We start from the raw sequence: 22,986 nt of genomic DNA, 5'->3' as shown, positions 1-22,986 counted from the left end.
CTGACGTTACTGCTGGTGTTCCGCAAGGCGGTGTGCTTTCTCCTCTTCTTTTTAGTTTATTTATTAATTCAATATCCCTCAACATCACTTCTCTCTATCATATGTATGCCGACGACTTTCAAATTTATTGTCACACTTCGCTTGAAGACCTGCCGAATGCTATTGCTAAAATGAACGACGACGTATCCACTATTGTTGATTGGAGTTTTAGTCACGGCCTAAATGTAAACCCAAAAAAGACGCAAAGTATAATATGCGGTACGAAATACTTTGTATCCAAAATAGACTTTTCTACTTTGCCTAGGGTAATAGTTGATGGGATTGCTATACCGTATAGTTCCGAAATTAAGTGTCTGGGGATTTGGATTGATTCGTGTCTATCTTGGAATCACCAAATAAAGGAGGTTCGTAGAAAGGTTTTTGCTGCTGCGGGTTCGCTCCGTCGCTTACGTAATTTTCTGCCGATACCGACTAAGATTGCGCTCGTCCAAACACTCCTTTTACCTATCATAGATTATGCTGATGCGTGCTATCCTGACCTCTTCGAATACCACCTAGACTGCCTTGAGCGCCTTCAGAATTTCTGCATAAGATTTGTGTTTGGCTTGCGCAAATACGATCACGTCTCCGAGTTTCGCACTAAGCTCAAATGGCTTCCCATCCGTCTTCGCCGAAATACTCATATCCTTCACCTCCTGTACTGTGTTCTGTTCGATCCGAGAACTCCGCGATACTTAAAAGAGAGATTTGAGTTCCTTGTGTCTAACGTCAACCCGACGCGTTCCTCTAATAAACATCGTCTAGCAATGCCACCGCATGTCAATCATGTTTACAACTCTTCGTTCACTGTGCGTGCCATTAGACTTTGGAATGCTTTACCCTTAGACATAAGAGCAGCTCAATCTCTATCTACGTTCAAAAACTTACTGAAGCAATTTTATTTATCCAATTAGTCGGTAATTCATTATTTATTTTATTAGTCAATAGGCATGACGAAAGATTTTGAAATCCTCTTCCATAATGTGTGTATACGTTTACTATACAAGAAAAACCCTATATTTCGGTAATATACTTAAATTTAACGAAGATAAAAGCCATTTTTCAAAAAATATTTATTAACTGTGCCAAAACAGCTCGCAGGTGTCATGGCGTAGGCGTGACGTCACTCTTTAGTAAATACGTAATTATTTGTACGCATTGCGAAGAAAATTAAATAAATATTTATTTAATATGTGTTATAGAAACGAATTTCAAAGTTTATAAGTAGTGTGCAGTATTGCAGTGTAAAAATAATGCTCAAAAATGTGTTAGTAATTATTTCAAGCGAGAAAATAATAAGAAATGATTGTATAAAGTGGGCGCGGAGAACCCCGAAACCACGTATTGTGAATTCGCAATTATATTTCTGTTATGAGTCGATAAAGCATACGTGAAACAAAAGAAAATAAATAAAAATGCGTGTTCTCAACATATTCATAACAACAAAATACATCTGATGTGAGTTGTTTATTTAAACGTGACGTCACGCGTGTTTTAGTCAAAATGGCCAACTGCAGAATTTTAATGTTTTATTTTATTGATAATCTCATTAATCTTAATGTTTTTTAGATTTTTAAGTCACTATATTTAATTTATTTAGTATACATTTTCCCTTGAAAACACTAATATGATCATTTATGGATACTGTCGTCATGCCTATTGTGTCTGTGTGCGTTTTCTATTTTATGTATGTGTATTTATATATATGTATATGTTTATTTTCATATTGTAATATATATGTTTGCATCTATTTATATAGTGATTATATTATGTATGTACATTATGTATACTATATGTGTATGTTTATGTATATTTGTATGCTTTATATTAATATCTATTTATATATATATATATTTTTATTATTTTTTTTTTTCTGTTTTTAGTGCACTTTGCCCTGTTTTTTTATTACTTTTGCACTGCGTCTCCTTGTCCACCAGGTTGTCTGGAAGAGATCGCTGTCTGAGCGATAAGACCGCCTGTTGTGCTCTTTTATTAACAATGTATTGTGTCCTTACTTGTACTTTTCTCTGTGGTGCACAATAAAGTATTTTTGTTTGTTTGTTTGTTTGTATGCATGTATGGTTTTCACTCTCAACCGATTTTGATGAAATTTGGCACAGACAATCTTTAGACCCTGAGAAAGAACATAGGCTACCTATTATTGCGAAATATGTACCACGGGCGAAGCCGGGTTGGACCGCTAGAATATAATAAACCGCGTCATGCGCAACCAGCCTTAGGTCGATTACACACTGGCACGTAAAATCAATTTATTAGGAATCGAATGCACAAACGACAAGGCATTCTGTGTAGCACGTTCCTACTTATATTATCTATGTGTACTATATCTACAATAATTACATGTCTCTGTACAAATGTTGGCTGTAGCCAGTAAATCAAACAATGTACTGAAATTGATTGAAAAAAACTATGTCACTGCGATTAAAAAGCGTTAGTTCAACAATGAAGACTTAAATTACGTTACCGTAATATTACTTTTTATAATCTATTATTTTCACTGTCATGCTTTACCAATTATTTAAAATTACAAATGATAAGTAATGTTTGTATTGTGCTATTTTGAATAATTTATTGATTTCAAAAGGATTATAACAATTCAACGACAATCACACACATACACATATTTATAAACATATTTTGATGAAATTGGTTTGATGTTTATTAGGTTGAAGTTGCATTCATTGGATTTATAAGTTCCAAGAAGTCAGATTTCGAAACGAAATTCTTGTTAAATGAATCATACTAAAATTTTCATTGGGAACATGCATCAATTATTAAGTAAGATATGTAAATTAAACAATAATTATTATATAAATATCGTGTAGTTTAAACAAAATTTATGTATATATTCTAGATTATAGTTTATAGATAAGCCTCCATAAATAAAATACAAACTGCAACCTACTATAAGATATCAATTGGAACTGCTCAAGATATATATGACTACCGAAAACGATGACGTCACTATTAATCGAACCAATACAACGTAGTAGGTACAGCTAATAGATTTGGCGACCACAAATAATCATCGGCCGGAGATTAGTCGCCATGTTGTGACGTCAAAGATGATGGATAACATTACAGATTTGGAGCAATTGTTTGCAGGATTATTGACTTGGTTACTGCTATAACTCTTTCGGTTTATAGGGAGTTGATTACGCAATAAAACGTCGAAGAAATAAGAATATCATAATAATAATAATATATGCTTAATGCTGTAAGAAGCTTTTATTTCGAGAAGTTTTATCTGTATATAAAGTGTAAGTGCGCATTTATTTTGTCAATATATTTAGTTATAACATTTAGTTATTTACTGCTAAGTAAATAATGTAAAAGTAAAAAGGTCTCTACGTGATGGACCTATGTTCTATGCGTCCCCTTTGTAACAAGAAAGGGTTCAAGTAGTTCCCAAATAAAATGGAAAAAAGAAACATAATTATCGACTTTAAAGCCATAGATTAACTGATTGATTGCTACATCTTTTAAATAGTAAGAGAATAATATCAATCGTCCAATCGAATTAATCATCAAAAATTATACACTATTTGTTGAACAATTATTACTGCATTACTACCAAAAAAGCTTTACGATTTGTGAACTTCCTCCAATAACGGCAACATGGGTTAAAAGTTAGCAAGACATAACCCCAACTCCAGAAGCTAGATAGTTCTTAATAAGGTTAACAAATGTAATCACGTCATCGTCATGGTGGCTTTGGAAATCCATTAAATTGGTGGTTTTATCAGCGATTATTCTGTCAGTGTGACGATCATATAATGAGCAGTTAATTCTGCCGAGTAAGGAATCCGGCTGGGACCATTCAATAGTGGTTGCGGGATGAACTCTGATGCTTAGAGGCCCTGAATTTGTGATAACAATCATTTAATTTTCATTATGATGTGTACACACACTACTGTGTGTACGAATACTGTGTGTATATTCTTATGTTTGTTAACAACTGTGCGTTATCAATCTATATGTGAATACTATCTTATTTTCTAACTACAGGAACTTCCATCAAGGTAAAGTGATATGTCCCTTTACATTTTTATGTTACTATACAATTAATAATTAAAATTACGTGCTCAAATGCATTTAATCAAATAAATAAAAAATAAAATCAATAGGTACTTGTAGAAAATTTTATATTTTCTTATTGTTTGTAACCAGTTTATGTGTGATGTAGTGGAGTTGATGACAGTAAATTATTTCTTCGTTTCTTTCTTTCAAAATCATACGAATGTAATTTTTAAAGCTTTTTATTTATAACCTCGTATAATCACTACAATTATAATTCCTATCCTACAAAGAAAAGCTTCAAATACAGCCTGCATAAGCATTTAACACACCCTTCCTCCTTACACAATATTTTTCTTTACCACTTCAGGGCCCCAGCCGGGCCCTTTAAAACGGCCCTGTGCATTCTATTAATGATTCCGTACCAGTTACATCCACGGACAATAGAGGATAGCGGCGGCTCTCAGCAATTATGAAGCCATAGCTATGAAAAGATATTATGCGTTTCAAAGCTAAATTGGGATTATCTTTTAATAGCAAGGACTTTGAGATTACTAGAAAATTCATAATAATATGATAACCTCCTTGTTTTTTTTTTTAAGTCGGTTATGAAAAATTGTGTGTTCTTCATTGTGTAAAAACTAAAAATAATTTTTATTTACGAGCAGCTAATAAAACGACTTTGATTGCATCCTTATAATTTTAAAAAATATATACCTAGTAAGCGTCATAGTATGGTAGTGTCTAATCAAGATTAGGTCACGTTTAACTAAATATGTAGTTACCTATGTATAAAAATAGCTTCGGCTTACAAAATCACATGGCAACATTTATGTATCGAATTTCATCAAGATCCGTTAATCGGTTCTAGTGTAATAAAGTAGCCAAAATATTCGAAAATTTCAATTTTATGTTTTACATCTTAATTAATGAAGTAGACGTAATAAAATAAGACTGGTAATTTTACACCACGGTCCATCAGGGAGTGTCTATCAATCACTAAGCCTATCAAATTCCAAATAAATCATCCGTTCTTTACTTTAAGTTCTAAACACTATTCAATACCTAAATCTAATAAGCTGCCTCTCAAAGTTTTCATCATTTAATTACCTATTATACTACAGGTTAAAGGTTTAATACCCTTATTATAAACTTGCATATAATATGTAAATAATTACGCATGACCAATATCAAAATCACATTACTCGATAACAGAATAATTGCGTAAATCTTAAGCAGTGAACGTTTGCATTCAAAATCCAACTTAAAAGGTTATATTGGTTATCTTATTAATATTAGTCGTAAGTGTAATGTTATAGGGTCTATTTTGAGATGATTTTCTGATCTAATCGGTATGCCATCGAGGTAGGGTAGGTCGCGGTGTCAATCAGCGTTCAGATCGTTGAATTCTGAAATAACTCAACTGTGATCTATTATACACATTTAAATGCTTCTTGCAGTATACGTAGTTATGCGCAGACTTTTTCCAATGAATAACACATTAAGTATAGTGTAGTTGTTGTAATGTATGGTTACATTGTTGATTTGGAGGATACAGTAAAAACTTAAAAAGTATCGTCACCCTTACACAAATCTGTCGATTAATAATATAGGTATAATTAATTACAAAATTAAGTCCTATGGTACAAAACCAAATAAAGACGTAAAATTAAAGATTTTCAGCGTAGTACCTTTGACTTTTCTAATAAACAAATAAAAAAAACAAATTAATTCGTACCTAGTATGATTTTATTAAACAAACATTTATATCCAGAAACACAAATCAAAAAACGTGATAAAAAACATTGTCTCAACGCATAGTTAACTAGCAACACCAAACTTTATCCGAAGATCGAATATTTACAACAGGTGACTAGTTTTGACATTTCCAACAATGATGGCAACTCAACCGGAAGGGTAAAATGTCAGACACACCGCTCTACCGTGAAATAGGTTACCTACATACCCTTTGCCGCCAAATAAACGTAAATATAACCAAATCCCTTTAGTTCAAGCGCGCGTATGGAAAACATAAAACCTATCGACGAATAACTTCATGTTTATAACACGTTCTTTTTTTCCAATTTTTGTATTGCCAATTTTTTGAGTCTGATATTTCACTTTCAAATAAATGAACATGTTTGGTTTCAATTTCGTAGGCAAAGGGACAAAGGATTTAGAATATAGATTCACCTGATAAAATAATGTACCTAAGAAGTGCGTGTGTGCCGAGCACTCGTGTCAGATATGAAACTTCTTTGGCAAGATCCAAAGATACCAAAATCACTACAAATCACTTCAAACACTTCAGAAAGTAGCATCCATGATCCAATGACATAGATATCTATTTTTAAATCCAGGCTTGCTTTTGTCAACGAAGCACCAAAAAATCTCAGTTTCACAAATTAAAATATCAAATGGCGAATTTGCGGGCGTAAATACCAACATAAAAGGCTTAAAGTTAAATCGCTTCAATGACATCAATAATAATTACCCAGAACAATAAGTAACATGGAAAATGATTCCAATTCGACCGTCAGTAAACTGAAACCAGCCAGCTACCGATACACAGACCGACATTTTGTCAAATTAAATAAATCATGTGCGTAACGATGTTAATCTTTTGTGACATTAATCTGTACCAATACAGGGTTTATTATTGGAGCGTGCGATAAATTAACGAACACGTGTAACTTAATTGATAGAAAATGTGTCGCACGAGATAAAGAATGTAGTTTATTTTTTTGAAGTTCCTATATAGGTGGGTCACGTCATTTTATTTTTAGTCATATTATAAACGGACTAGTTTTAGAAAAAGCAACATAGAAATATGAATATGATTTGAGAGAGTCTTACTTCAATTTTAAAATAAAACTTTTATGAATTAGTATCCTTTTCTTGTTGTTGAATATACATATATTATGATATGTTTATTATATTCATTTTTTTTACAGCATTTTTAATGAATTAAGTAGGTACCTACCGCCTAAATATTACGACGCAAGTAATGATAAATAAGAAATTAGAATCGTACTCTCTAAATATTAAACGAACTCTGAAATTTTTTATCCATCAAAATTTCGATTGGACCCGCAGTATCCATCGATCAAGATGGATTTAGCGGCAAAATCTTACGATTAATAAATAAAACCAGAATTATTTATTATGGACAGTCATTAGCCAATCTGTCACGAAATGATTAATTTATTGTTCATATAAATAACATTGGACATAAACAATCTTTAATCTGAGGCTTAAAAATGCAAACAGTTGAAATATTCTACACTGCTTTATTAGGGTCATTGCGCTGGTTTTCGTCCAATTATAGGAGTTGCCAACTTTGTGATACGAAATAAATATTTTGGAGCACCCTTCCTTAAACATATTATATTTTTTTTAAGTCCTTATATAGTCTTCTTTAAGATAATATTAAGTGAAAATAAATCTTTTTGATGTATCTTTTAATTTAAATTATTTTCTGCAAAAGTAGGGTAAATGCTAGTTTTCGTCCAAAAAAACTAGTTTTCGTCCTAGTGTAAGCTAGTTTTCGACCACCGTGTAGAAAAGGAGGGTAGGTCAACTATTAAGTTAAAAATCAATTACAGGTAAATATATACTTTTATTTAATTAACATCACAATTTCTCACTACCTTACAGGTTTAGTTTTACTTGTGGTTTTACTAATAATAATCAATATAATTAGTCAACACTGAGATCTATGTAGCACTTGGCAGTCCTTATAGGCGTTAGTGATGACTGTATAATCATTCGTAATAAAGAAAGGAATGCGTTCCTTACAATGTAAATGAATCAAGTTATAATTACAGGACTAAGAAATAACATCAAAAAACAGAAATATTCATTCTAACAACAAAAATTTTCATTCTAATACTTTGTTTATCAGATGAAACGTACCTACCTACTATACACACACAGCCATATAATAATAAGTTTTAGCTACTAAAATAAACTATGCTGCCTTACTGATTATTATTTGGCATTAATAATCGCGAGTTCTGGCCCACGTTTCTTTAAAATATCAGTTGTTTTGCCGTGTATTCTATCGAGGACCATAGATTTAGGAATCCCTTAATCTCTACAGACTTGTCTACTGATGCCTTAGTTTTCCGTATTGCCGTTAAAGCTTTTACTAAAGATTCTTCAGTGTACGCAGCGTCTTTTTTTTCTAGATTTCTTAGACTCCTTCGAGGCCATCTAAAAACAATAAGATCTTTCTGAGGATACGTTGAGTACCTAAGTATAATAAAAAAATACTGCATTGGCAAAACAGACCTAGAATAAAAGATGACACCCAAGTGAATGATAATCAAGAAAAATACAGTTTATTCATGTCTGACCTACCCCCATTTATGCTACGAATAATTGACTCTACTTCACATAAGGAGAATGATACATGACTGAATGAATGACAATATTATGTACCTACAACACTCTGGCCCTCACCAATTATTTATAAGGAAGATACTGAATAGAAAACTCTTCAATACGTAAAAATAGACGAAAAGTAATGCAAAAGAATAGCTATATTTAATTTTTGTCTACTCCAATACTCATTCATGGACGAAAACTAAAACATTTAAAGCTAAATTTAGTTTTCGTCCACTTCTTTAAATATTTTTTTATTTTGGCAGCACTGACATGGCAGTGGACGGAAACCAAAAAATCTAAACTAATAGCAGTAAAGATCACTTTGGGAGAAACTATTCAGTATTTTAAAGGTCCGATAAAGTAAAATGACCCTAACAAATATTCACGTAGCTGTTTGAGTTTCCGTCCATTTGGACGAAATCCAAATATTTTGAGAATTTGGTAACCTAGTATCCGTCCACTTAATATTTCGAAGAGTATTATAAAAAAGTATGATAAACACTTATAATTGCGTTTATTATGCTTATAAATAAACATACGTACCAAAAACATTACGTAAACTAGCTAAAACAGTGATTTACCTTACCATGAACTTTTCTCGCCGGCAAATTTTTCTCTCGCGCGATGACATCTGCAAGGCACGGATGCGAAGCGGCCACTTTTACGTTAATTTTTTGAACTCTCTTCTTGTCAAATCAAATTTTCATGTTGATAGTACTGTTGCTTAAACATTATGGACCGTAAAAAGTGCAAACTTGCGCGGGAAGGTAGGTTTGTATTCAAGTTTTACGCACGTGATTGTAGCAGGTCAGTCAAATGGACGAAAATTGAAGCTGGACGGCAAACCAGCGCAATTACCCTACGTGAATCAGCTTTATTTCCATAATTCATTACGGAACAGTATGAAGCCGTTATTCAAAATCTAATGTTATTAAAATAATAGATAGATTTTATATACTTTATTTTTGTTCGTTGGTACTTACATATTTCTAACCAGTTCTAGAACAACTCAATTTGACAAGAAAATTTAAACGGAAACACGGTCTTTTTTTACACGGAAACTTTGTCAGTGTGCTAACATTATAAATAATAATGCACCAAAATATGCACCTAACTTCTCATTTTATTTAAATAATTAAAAATACCAACAGCAAACACAACTCCTTTATTTAAATCTCGAATAATATTCATCCAACAAGGGCCTAGCTGAATCAAGGGTTCCATCTCTCAATTGTGTCGCTTCTAATAAACTACGTGATGGCTCTATAGAGAAATGTATATAGTTATTATTTATTCTCCTTGCCGAGTAAATGAAGAACCCGAATGAATATTTCATACAAAACAGCATGGTTATTACCGCTAAGTAGTCATTACGAAACGGATAGACACGACCCACTAACCTATAAACAGAAAACGTTGCTTAAAATTACTTGCAGGTTATTTTTATACCTATTTTCGCGAGACTAAGAACTATATTTATTTTAATATGAAAAGAGCCTAAAATTAATTTAATGGTAAGCGGGATTTTCGAGTGTAAAACAATGTTATTTTGCTTAATCCACCACCAGACCAGTTAAGCGCAGACTGGTCAATGATATCTCATTTCTTACAAAAGAGGCAAGAGTTCCTGGAATACATTATATGTTGTTCTTTTTGCCCTATTTACTAATAAATTTTTTTAAACCAGAAGTTCGAGAATCGATGTTTGGGTCTCATGCTACTTTAAAAGTTGTTTCAATGTATTTGAGAGTTCAATCTTTATATATTTTAACTTGGAAAAGAAATCGGTATGAATATTTTCGTAGCAAATTTCATGCATATCCACACATATGCAAAGCAAATCTGTTTTCCTAACTACTTACAAGTTTTCAAACTTCTAAAATCTCCATTTTGATGTTAAGGGTTAAAAATGGTGATACAGGGTCCATAATAATAATGGTTATCCAAACGACGGTGTCCACACTTCTCGCAAAGAAAGGGATAATCCCAGTTCATATAAGTTTGTCCTATCCCAGGTAATAAGCCTCTAACAGCTCTTCCAGCTTTAGACAAGAAACTTGGGTTTTCGTTGAATCACGATACGATCGAAAACTTTCAGGTGTTACAGTCTCGTGATAAATTATCCTCTATGCAGTGATGCACGTTTCGTTTCATTTATTAGATTTTGATTAAAAAACACAAATGGAAACAGAAAATGAAGATCTTAATTATTTCAATTTATTTGAGATTGATTGATTTATTTATTTGTCTACCTACGCAAAACATCTTAACTGAAAAACATGAGACATATTATAAAGACATAAAATAAAACTTAATACTTTTTTACGCACTTATTATCCTCAAAAAAAGACAAGAATGGTGAACCTAAAACACTGGTTGTCAATGCATTTACGTACAGAATGGACAATTTCAACAGTAGGTAACTTTGTGGCTGTTTTTAACTCGATGCCGTGGCCTGGCTTATTTTATGCATAGAAACCTTTCAGAAGATTTTCTTGAAAACTTGCAACTGGCTTTTATTTAAGAAAGACGAAGTTTTAACAATGGTGCTACATTTCGCTAGAAATTTTTACCGCGCTTTTATTTGTATTTGGGATTTGAAGTTTTAACTTAAGTAGAAAGTAAATCTAATAATCTGGATATTTTAACTTATTATAATTTACAGGGCTGTTGTGGAACTTTGATAAAGTATTTTCCATTTTTTTTTTGTTACATTGGTTTCATTAGGTATGCATAATTAATTGATTAGATTGACTCTATTCCCTTCTTTGACATTATGAACTTCGCGTTTTACACAAAAAAATAACATCAAGGCTGTATTTTTTTTTGTTTATAAATTCTAACATTTCTATCTCCATTCTGAAAAGCACTGTGATAAACTAAGTTTTGACACTCATAAAACAGAATGACCAAGTATTGTAACTAGGACGTGCAAAATAGGCGTGCTATGAATACTAGCTGTGTTCTAGATGGTTCTAGCCTGTGTCGTTGACATACTTACCTGTTTCCCGCCAAATTATGATGCTGCGACATTTACGCATTATAAAAATGCATTAGCCTAGCCCTAATGAATAATAATTTAAAACATAAATAATTAGGCGAATTATCATCTTTTTCTTTCAATAACGCAGCAGAATAGGAACCTAATTTATAGTAGAAAGTAGAAAACAATCCCATTTTAACGAGTTAGGTAATTATTGGTTACGGGCAGGATAATCTTAATATACAAGTGACAATTTAGTTCACCCATCTATTATTATTGTCGAACGTTTTCGTTGATTTATTATAAGAAATAAATCAACGAAATAAACAGGCTCTACCACTTGTAAAATGATTGCTAAGTATTACTTTATCTTGTTTGTATATCACTTTGTCAATTGATCACATGTTCAGAATTCATTAATTTCTATCCACTAGCTACCACTATTCCTAGAAGTACCTACATAATTTTTCAAACACATGCCCAAAATACGTATCTAAAATACGCACAGCGCACTATAGATGTTGGTACATATAATATTATAATCCTAGCCCAGTGTTATAATTCCGAGATTTGTTTGATTGGGTTAAATATAAATTTTCTCTTTTTAGTTTTTATAGAAAAAGCTGCTGAATGGATTGGGCGAATATTGGCAAACTAAAAGGGCTGAAATGGATACTGGTTTTTGTTTATATTTTCAAAGTTCATTGTTCATAATATATTCCAATATAAATGATTTCAATAGATAATTAATTAATATTATCTATTGAAATACTCTCCAAGGAGTAGAGACAATAACTCTTTAATTCAATTCTCAGTAAGTAATTAGAAAACATAGACCTTTGAAAAGTATTACCATTGTAAACTCTTTCATAAATACTTAAACCACTCAATTAGATTTCAGAAATCGCCCACATTAACCGTATTCTTATTCATATGAGCCTGAGGCTTAGTACAAAACCAATGTTTAAATTTGCTTATCCTACTAACCACTAAGAATAGCCTCCCTTGTTCTAGAACATTGGTCGTTATAAATTCGCAGAACAAGAAATGTAAAAGTTGATTTTTTCCGAGATCTCGTAAAAGCGTTTGTGGCTATACCATATTACTTTGTCTCTTGAATGTTAAGCTTTAAAAACTACCCGCAAGCAACTTTGTTCTAACGCTGTTCTACCTTGAATATTGCTCTTTCATTGTAGAGACAACGAATATAGTGCACTTAGCTGACGTCCATAATATTAAGTGCGTTGGGGCCAGCTTTGATTGTGAACCATAAAATGAACTTTATAGTTACATGTAACGTTAATGTTATGAAATTTGAAATATTCTACCAATTGCAAGAAGTTACTGCAGTCTGCATAGCAATAAATCATTACTCTGTTGGCTTAAACGGATACAAATAGTTTTATCCTTATTCCTAAGTGACTGACAGTATGTGATATATTAGTCGTAAATCATCATAAATCGAAAATCAAACTCAACTTTTGTTCATGTAAAATTTACAAGTCATTTAAGTTAAGCTCAAATGACTGATATAGTAAGCTTATTTACATGACGCAAAATATTTTTGATTATTTTTGTAAAATGCTTGAAAAAAACACAATAAGAAATGTATTAACACAATTGGTATTAGAGAATAGGCACTGTGAATATTTATCCAATTTAACCAGATCAGAAACATTGAAAGTAGGTACCTAGTAGGTACTAGGTAATTGTAAAGCAAAATAAAATAAAACTATGGGATTACGTATAGAGAGGTATCAGTAAAATTCTTCCATGTTTTATTTTAAGGCTTGAATATAGATTTACGCAAAATAACAAATTTTAGTATTATAATAACCTGACTCATACACCGATAAAATAATATAAATATCCCACTAGCTATCATAAACATTAATACAAGTCAAAATTACTTAAAACCGTTTATTGTTTAGCACAGTTAATTAAGATGTCAATTTTGACGCATAAAATAACGATAACTCAAGACTTCGATCGCCCACGTTTTTATTATAGGCCTACCATTTACATCTCACGATATTTATTTTCATTAATTACGTAATCATATACATACAATTGTTGATATGTACCACCTTTGACATGAACAATTATTAAATAATTTAAGAGTGAAAAACCTTGTTAAATAGTAGAATCACTATTTTATGTGCGATTGATATTCATTTATATCAAGTTAATCTGTTGTTCTTGATGAAGTGAATGAGAAAAAATAGATCCATTATGAAACAATTTTTATTATTAAATTAATATTAAAAAAGATACTGCATCAAAAAGTTGAACTAAAAGTAAAGCTACCAAGATGCTCCGCGGTTTCACCCGCGTAGCTCCGCTCCTGTTGGTCTTAGCGTGATGATATATAGCCTATAGGTACCCATAGCCTTCCTCGATAAATGGGCTATCTAACCCTCTAAATAATTTTTCAAATCAGACCAGTAGTTCCTGAGATTAGCGCGTTCAAATAAACAAACAAACTATGTAACAAAGTATAGAAGAACAAAAAAAAATACAATGCACATTATGAGTATACTGCTTGTTTGTAAGTTTTATTTTCTTTTATTTAATCCTCATTCACCATTTAAAACAGATATCGTGTCGTAGTCGTATCGTGTCCAATAAATTGTAAGTGTATTACGTATAAAGCGGCTAGGAGGTGTAATTTTAATATCTATAATAGGCGCCTTGTATTAAATCGTAATGCCGCGCTGTGGGCCATGTATCTATGCAGTCAGCTAAATTGATAGTTTCGCGTCAATAACTCGACGTGTAAGTAGATATTCCTATAAATACCAGTCCGAGGAATAAAGTGGAAAAAATTACCATCGATGGAATTTCTTAATTCCTCCCGCTTTGTTAGAGACTAGAGATATGAAGTATAAAGTATAAGTTAATAGGGCTACTGGACTACAGGCCCGTGTTGAAAAAATTAAGGGTCATTTAACCCACCAGGTGACCTATCTAGAACGACATAAGAGCATAAAATAAGAAGATTCAGCATTATGACGTCACTTGTAAGCAGTCCACCTGAGTGCAGATGAGAATCGTAAGTAAGGGCATGTATTTTTCTAGGCATGCCTGCTCCCATGTAATGTGAAAAGTAAAAACTAGTTAATGCAGTTGCAGGCATAATATATTGCTTTGTTAAACCTAGATTCAAATAATTTGAAATATTTTTATTTCTCTTCGATAGGAAGTTAAATGCATAAGGTAGGCGCTCAGTTTTTAAGAATAGTCTCTATAAATATAAAAATACGCAATCTTTGCAGTTCGGAGTAACCGGATAAGAAGCAAGATGCTATGTCCTACCTAAGTAATTCAGACTATTGTAATTTATCTCCGTACCAAAGTGAAACTACACCCACACGAAACGAGCTGCTTTAGGAGCTGTAGGAGCTTTCGTTTTTACATAAAGAAGACCAGGCACAAAAAAAATCCAATTTGCAGTACCTGGATGGATGTTTTACGTCAAACCCTCACACTAAAGCTCTGTAGTCTCCATTATCAGCCGACTAATTCAAACAGGTGTACCTAGTCTAGTACCGGTACAGGTTTCACTCTATTGAAGTAGTGACGCTCGAAGTGTAGTCAGGAGTTACAGGGAGCACTTGGTATCTGTGTTATCTCGCCATAAGGTGTACGTACCATTAAATGAATAAATAAATAAGATGTTCTGTATATTTCTATCAATAAAAATAAGCATTTTTATTGATAGAAATATCTTTATTTATTTAAGCACAAAGTACATGATACATGACCGTGTAAGTTTTTAAATCAGTCTAAAGACTTTATTTTCGTATTCCTTAAGAATTTAGTTCTAAAATTTTAATTAAAAATTAAAATACCTTTAACAGACGTCATCAAGAAGGTAAAATGAGTAAAAACTTCATCCCGCGCTTAATCGTTTTTTGTAGCATTCATAGCACGAATGGACACCGGGGAGATGGGAAATGCAACGCGATTTCCACGTAAAATACCGGGATTACATTAGCGTCTTGCTACTTAAACTGTTTAACGTTCATTCTCCTTTTTCTACTATAAATTATGGACACTGTAATGGGCGGGGTTAAGCGTTAAATTAATTAGTTTCCCGCCAGAGATGTGAAGTTGACTTAAGTTTCTTGAGAGGCGAGAATATTCATGTTGTCTATGGTTTTAATACTGGGATCGTAAACGTATTTTGAAGTGAAAATATTAGATCATAATTCTTACACACTAAGTACCTAGTTGTGCACTGAAAATTGGTGTGTGGTACAAGCGATATTCTATTAAAACATGAAATGATTATGCATTAAAATATGAAAATGTTAAGACTAATAATTGAAACGCACTTATGTTATTCATTTTCAATAAGAATGCCTTACAATTCACTCTAGAATTATGCATTTAATGACTAGGTAGAGTTATTTTGGCGCTATGTAATGTGACTCTATTTTTTATTTACTTATAGACTTTAATTGTAAAGTTATTTATTTTATTAATCATATCAAATAATATGCGGGGGTCGAGATTTGACAGGGACTGGATCAGCTCACATCGGGTAAAGTAGGTTCCTAGTTCCTACCACACCATAACAGAAATACGTGAAATACGAGTACGAGTACGAACATGCAAATTCTACTGCATTTCGTACGGTAGATAGACGATCCGAAGACCCGTATCCTTTTAATAATAATTCGTTTATTGGGTCAATTTATTCTTTAAAAACAGGCAACGCAACGTAGAGGTTCTACGCAAATTTTTATAGGTGGTGGTGATCCGATCGCTTACAATCAGACAAGACACCGGCTGGCGGCTTGATTGCCCGGTCTTAGGTACATAAACAAAACATTTAATAAAAAAAGCAGAAAGATTGTGCAGATGATGAGAATGCGAACTTTTTAAAATATGTTCAAAAGATTACATTAATTATTAAAAGAATGCTATATAAAATATTTAGACTACCCGTAGGTAATTTATATAAGTATCTACGTCTTTCGCGTTAAATAATAATGAAAATTTCGTATTTAAATTATAATAAATTAATTGATTCATTATAATTTCGGTTAAATTGTTCCTGTATCATTGAATTGTATTCAAATAAAAAACTCTTCCTTGTTTCTTTCGCATTGATAATGTAGGTATTGTTAGAAACTGTAACTGACGTAAACAGACTGATCGCGTCGCTTAGTAGGTACCTATGTACCATTTTAGATAACTTTAGAGATATTTATGTAATATAACATTGCATAATCCTCGCTAAACTCTGACTTCACCCAAAACTATTTGAATAGGCAAATATACCCATAGGCCATAATAGAATCGGGAATATAAATATATCCGTAACTAGTCACACATTTAGCGTGAAAAAGGAGGGAGAATATAGCTGAAACAAACCAAGCTCCTCCATGAAGCTCAACACCATGTTGTGGCGTTTAACAGATTCAGCCAGCAACCTTGGTGATCCCAAGAGGGTTACTATATTGTTTTAAAGCAGTTTAATTTTCAATGTGGGAAAGGGGTCCCTTTACATACATAGCTCTGTCTTTTACCACCATTGAGATATACATAATACATATGGAGACGACACCGCCTACATCACTTATGTTCCGCTCACCATAAGCCATATGGCTTAACTGCACGCTCATTTTTTATTTGTTTTAAAGTGAAACGCATCAAATATGCCTTCGTGTGTGTTACGATATTGCACAAATAATACGGAAAAATGCAAAGGAATAACTTTCATGGGTAAGTACCTAACTAGATAATAATTTTTAAAACTTAGAACAAAAAAATGGCGCACAGATTTAGTTCGTGGTGTCTCCTCCATACGTAGTAATATTATCTCAATGTTTACCACATTGGAATTAGCACTGCATTAAAACATCATGGTCATGTATCGTTTATGTAATAGTATTTTTGTTAGAGTTAGTGATTCAGGAAAGGAAGGGTAACTAAATTTAAACCACATATAATTTTTTAATAATTTATTTATAATACATCTTTTATATTTACAATTAACTCAGGGCTTATTTTATTACATTGTATTTTATGTATTCCATGATAAAACAAATATGATAATGCTATAAAATAAACATAGCTAACAATAGCGCTTTTAAAACATAAATTAAGATGTTACTATTTCTATGAAGCTAAAAACTAAAATAAATATGTAAAATAAAATAATAAGTGTAAAAATATCACAAATTTGTTATAATCCTGAGCTTAATAAAGCAAAAGTGCACTGAGCAAGAAAATTCATAAAACCAAGACAATGCTGTTTAAGATGTATCAACATTGATTTAAAAAAAAAATTGCAAACATACCTAAAGATTAATCTCTATAAAATACTATAATATAGGTGTAGAAGGATTAATAATATTAAAAGCACTATTATATAATACTAGCTCTTCCCCGCGGTTTCACTCGCATTGCTCCGCTCCTGTTGGTCTTAGCGTGATGATTTATAGCCTACTAGCTATCCGCCCGCGGCTTCGCCCGCCTTTTTAAAGGAAACCCGCATAGTTCCCGTTCCCGTGGGATTTCCGGGATAAAACCTATCCTATGTCCTTTCTCGGGTATCAAAATATCTCTATACTAAATTTCATGCAAATTGGTTCAGTAGTTAAGGCGTGATTGAGTAACAGACAGACAGACAGACAGAGTTACTTTCGCATTTATAATATTATTATAGCCTATAAGCCTTCCTCGATAAATGGAAAATTCAAATCGGACCAGTAGTTACTGATATTAGCGCGTTCAAACAAACAAACATGAAACAAACAAACATGAAACAAACAAACTCTTCAGCTTTATAATATTAGTATAGATGTAATATTGCACGTTTATTATAATATCAACAATTTAAATTAAATCAAATAGACATCACTCTATGGGCTCTACGCTATATATTATGCTTGAAATTACATACTTTCTAAGGATTCAAAACATGACTGCCTAAAATCGTTATATCCATTTAACTTCCCTTTCATAATATTATAGATAATTCACAAACACTTGGATATTTCATGATAAACAATTAAATGATCTGACTAATAATAATAAGCATATATTATATTAAATACCGGTTCAACATTCTGCTGTAGTATCTTCAATTCTAAACAATCCTACTCTTCTTACCGTCACTTCTTGTATATAAAACATATATTCACAAATTTTTTAGTCCCTGGTAAAACGATAAATCCAATAAATTATACATAGATATTATTATGCGATTTAAAAAAAGTTATAAGTATTTCATGCATTCAAAATTGCATGTTTGTCAACAAGTGCACAAAATATCACGATAAAACATTGCACAACTCAGATCAAATATCCTCCTAAATTTAATATTATGTTACATTTCTACTTATGATGTAAATGTAAATGATTTCAACCAGTTTGATTGATGGGCCTGCTGATACGATTTGGCTGTGTCATTATTCTGATGTCCATCCTGCAAGCAAACATAATTAAATACATATTTTTAGAATATTTTTTTCACATACGGCACGATCTGATGCCATACTAAGCTTTTTGGTTGTGTTATAGAAGCCAAATGGCTGATAAACATATGTATATATAATTTTAAATGTATAATTAACACCCAGGCACAGAGCAAACATCAATGATCATCATACAAATATTTGCCCTGGGTGGGATCGAACTCACGACCTCTGGCTTCGAAGGAAGGGTAGCTTCCAACTAAACCAACCGGTCAGTCAAATTCAAATTTATTTATTACTAGCTGCTCCGCGCGGTTTCACCCCCGTGGCTCCACTCCTGTTGGTCGTAGCGTGATGATATATAATTATATAGCCTATAGCCTTTCTCGATAAATGAGCTATCTAACACCGAAAGAATTTTTCAAATCGGACCAGTAGTTCCCGAGATTAGCGCGTTCAAACAAACAAACAAACACAAACTCTTCAGCTTTATATTATTAGTATAGATATGTGTATTATATAAATAAAATATCAAGCAATTTATATTCAATGTCATTGCCTGCAGTAACAATGGATTGAATACATCCATATATAATACACATGTAATAATATATAACGCTATTTAATTGTATTAAAATATTTAATTTGGTTACATAAGACCTTTTTATATGTGTAAGTATACAATTTAATAATAATTAATATTGTAGTTGAAAAATAGTCATGCTGAATTTTTTAACATCATCAATCCATGTCCATGTTAAGTGGGTCAAAATCGACTATAAAGGTGTCTGTTACATATAAACAACAAGCAATACAGGTGAAGCTAATAAAAGAGTGTTAGCTCTTATTTAATAACAAGAAATATATACTATTATCCCAGTAATTTGCGCATAAAAAGTAAGAAAAAGCGAAAACTTAACAGCTATTTAAACTTCAGGACATCAGGACAATGTCTGTTGGGTTGCCTAGTATTTTATTATAAGTTATATTATAAAGTAACTAGCTTTCGTCCGCGACTTCGTCTGCTTTGTCTAGAACTTAATAAATTACATACTAAAACCTTCCTTTTGAATCACTTATTGGGAGCTTAATTTAAAAACAACCGCATCAAAATCTGTTGCATATTTTGATAGATTTAAGCATACATAGGGACAGAGAAAGTGACTTTGTTTTATACTATGTAGTGATACTCACAATATATCTTTAGGCAGACTGGAAGTATCCAGTTTATTGTCCAATACATAATTGATACACAGCACCTTCAAACTCGGCATATAATCCAAGATATGAAGATCATTGTTGTCCAAAAGCTTTTTATTTTCATCAACATCATGAGGATCATTTGGATTTGTGTCTGGCGGATTTTTTACTGGACTGAAACATTAATATTACCTTTTTATACATATAACACAATATTGTGTAAAAATATACAGTTAATGTTTTCTAGTTATTTTTTTAATATAAACAGCAAAAGGTAGACATTTTGCATATTTATTTAACAAAAGTTGATAGTAAATATTTTGATTGTATATGTTTTAATTTAAATTAGGTATTGCTGGGAGTAATGGAAACAATACACTAAACCATATTAATATAAAACTATTGTAATCATTAATTTTCTTCCCCAGTATAAATAAAAATGAAATTATGTGATATTAATTAAAGTATATTACCTAGTTCCTCCAAATAAGTATATTTTATTGTCATACAAGATGCACACCTGTCGTCTCCTCTTACATGGTGCAGTTCCTTTCGTTTTGACGAGCTCCCAATAATTTCCTTTCAATGAAAATCTGAATATATCATTGAAATGTGTCTTGGTTTTTTCATTGTATCCACCAAAAATGTACATAAAATCATTATATATCCCTACAAAATTGTTCAAAATAACGATTTATTTATTTATATAAAATTATATCATATTGTATGAAAATTAAATAATTTTGTGTGATAGTGTGAGACGGAATTGTCAAATAATTATACTTACAGGCAGAATGGCTCCTTCTTCCATCAGGTTTTATGCCTTTGATCTCAACAGTTACCCAAGTTTCTTTAGTTGTATCTAAATAAAATACTTTATCACAGTATACTTCATTCTGTGCATTGTGCGGCCTTTCAAAGTCTCCCCTACCACCAAAAATGTACATTCTGTCCCCATAAGGCAAAGCCGTATGAAAATCTCGAGATATGGGTGGTGTTCCCTTAACGTAAACATAGCTCCATTCCATTGTATCTAAATTTAGGCAGTGAATATTATTTGTATACATGTCAGTTAGGTAGTCAAAGCCACCAAAGATGTACATTTTATTTTTTATAAGGCAGGCAGCATGACCATCCTTTCCATTTGGTATCATCCCAGTTACAGGAGGTGTACTCCATACTAACTCTCTTGTATCAAAGCAATATACAGTGTCACAAGCCACAGTGTCGTTCCTACCACCCCACATGTAAATCTGTAAGAAAAATAAGTAATTCTATGATGAGAAACGAATTAGGGACACCCTTCAAGGGAAACACTATCAAGATTTATTGACGCTTTACCTTTTCTCCATAAGCGATAACTGAGTGTCCATATCTTTGAAAAGGAGCATTAGTTTTATTATATTCCACCAGTGCCCATTTGAAAATTGAAGTGTCTAATACATGGACGGAAATCGATTCCCAATCTCGATATTCTTCGGTGGAACAGTATCCACCGAAGGAAAATATTTTGTCACCGACACAGGCTGCGGCGTGATTCACTCTCCTGGGCCCACCCTCAGTGTGCAAAGTCCACCGCATCTTAATACAATTTTAATACAAAATAATAGAAAAACCACACTTCCACTAACTGCAAAGAAAATTACGATATATCAATAAAAAAACAAACCTTTGTTCAAGTATTACATGTACATGAATATGTAAACAGTATACAAACTGTATGTTACGCTATTATTAAACTTTAAATATTTTCGTGCATTAAAAAACTGTAAATTGAGCCGTTTTCGCCAATATTAAAAATATACACCGCTGACACAATGGAGCAATAAAAATACAAACATTGACGTTCCGATTTCCGTGTTCGCAGTTCGCATCGACATTGACACCCACCTGACATTTGGGTGAATAGCAGACAATGATAGAATATATAAATAAATCATAGAATACATAAATTTATCATGAATATATCGTCAATGTAAAATAAAGAGTCTCCTTAGTCATAGTAAATATTGAAAGTTTAATACATAGGTTTAATATCAACTGGAAGACAATGAATAACATCTCAAAAATGCGATTGGTTTGCTCAATCACAATATAAGATTTCTTCTCTAAAAACTAGCTTGTGCGGTGCCCGCGGTTTTACTCCACTGCTCCGCTCCTTGCAAATTATTGGGCTATGTTTCTGAGATTAGCGCGTTCAAACAAACTCTTCAGCTTATAATATTAAGTGTAGATTTAAAAAAAAAACCTGTTTAATTTATGCAATCATTATGTATTCGTTCCATATATTTTTGTGATTTTTAATGATACTATTTATACCTAATTATATCATTAGATTTTTTCATATGGAATACATCGAGCATGGGACCGCCCCGCCGCGCCGCAGAAAGAATGTTACCTATTTAATTAAAATTTTATTGCAATGTTATCATACTGTCTGACCACGCCACGGCGCCACATCACAGAAAGGTGCTCTTTGCAATTTGCATCACAGACACACAAAGGCTGTGCTTTGAATTATTGGCCTGTTAAATCTCAAAAATCTCTCTTATTCTGTGATTTTTTTTAAATAGAACAACTGTTTTTACCCATGAGCGTGAAGAGAGTGAGATTTTAGGAGGGTCTAAAACTAGTGATTATGTATACTAGCCCTACTTTTCGGTTTGAAACTGCCTAGCTAGGGTAATGTTCTTATCTCAAGTAAGACAGATTACACGGCTTAGCCGAAATTTTACAAAGATAGGTTGAATAGATAAAGCTACAGAATTTGGGGAAAAAATGGTACTGAGATTGTCGTATCACTACATAATATATACAACAAAGTCGCTTTCTCTGTCCCTATGTCCCTTTGTATGCTTAAATCCTTAAAACTACGCAACGGATTTTGATGCGGATTTTTAAAAGATA

General features: G+C 32.3%; 1 protein-coding gene across 3 annotated transcripts; it reads right to left on the bottom strand.

Annotated features, from left to right (window-relative positions):
• Positions 1–18,200: 18,200 nt before the first annotated feature.
• LOC123703553 (kelch domain-containing protein 3-like) lies at positions 18,201–21,960 on the bottom strand. 3 transcript variants are annotated; one of them, XM_045651620.1, is made up of 6 exons: positions 21,919–21,960; positions 21,421–21,709; positions 20,867–21,332; positions 20,553–20,748; positions 20,074–20,253; positions 18,201–18,890 (listed from the first exon to the last, which is right to left on the bottom strand). In XM_045651620.1, exons 2-6 carry the CDS (start codon positions 21,658–21,660, stop codon positions 18,827–18,829), a joined length of 1,146 nt encoding a protein of 381 aa, XP_045507576.1. In that variant the 5' UTR covers positions 21,661–21,709; positions 21,919–21,960; the 3' UTR covers positions 18,201–18,826. The 3 variants fall into 3 exon arrangements, with proteins under 3 accessions (XP_045507576.1, XP_045507574.1, XP_045507575.1); XM_045651618.1 differs by lacking the exon at positions 21,919–21,960 and adding an exon at positions 21,749–21,912 and having other exon boundaries at positions 21,421–21,660; XM_045651619.1 differs by lacking the exon at positions 21,919–21,960 and adding an exon at positions 21,797–21,840.
• Between the last annotated feature and the right edge of the window lie 1,026 nt (positions 21,961–22,986).

Source organism: Colias croceus, chromosome 26, assembly GCF_905220415.1.
Source record: "Colias croceus chromosome 26, ilColCroc2.1".
NCBI lineage: Eukaryota > Metazoa > Arthropoda > Insecta > Lepidoptera > Pieridae > Colias > Colias croceus.
Note: the sequence above shows the minus strand (reverse complement) of the source record. Positions and strands in the feature narration are given on the sequence as shown.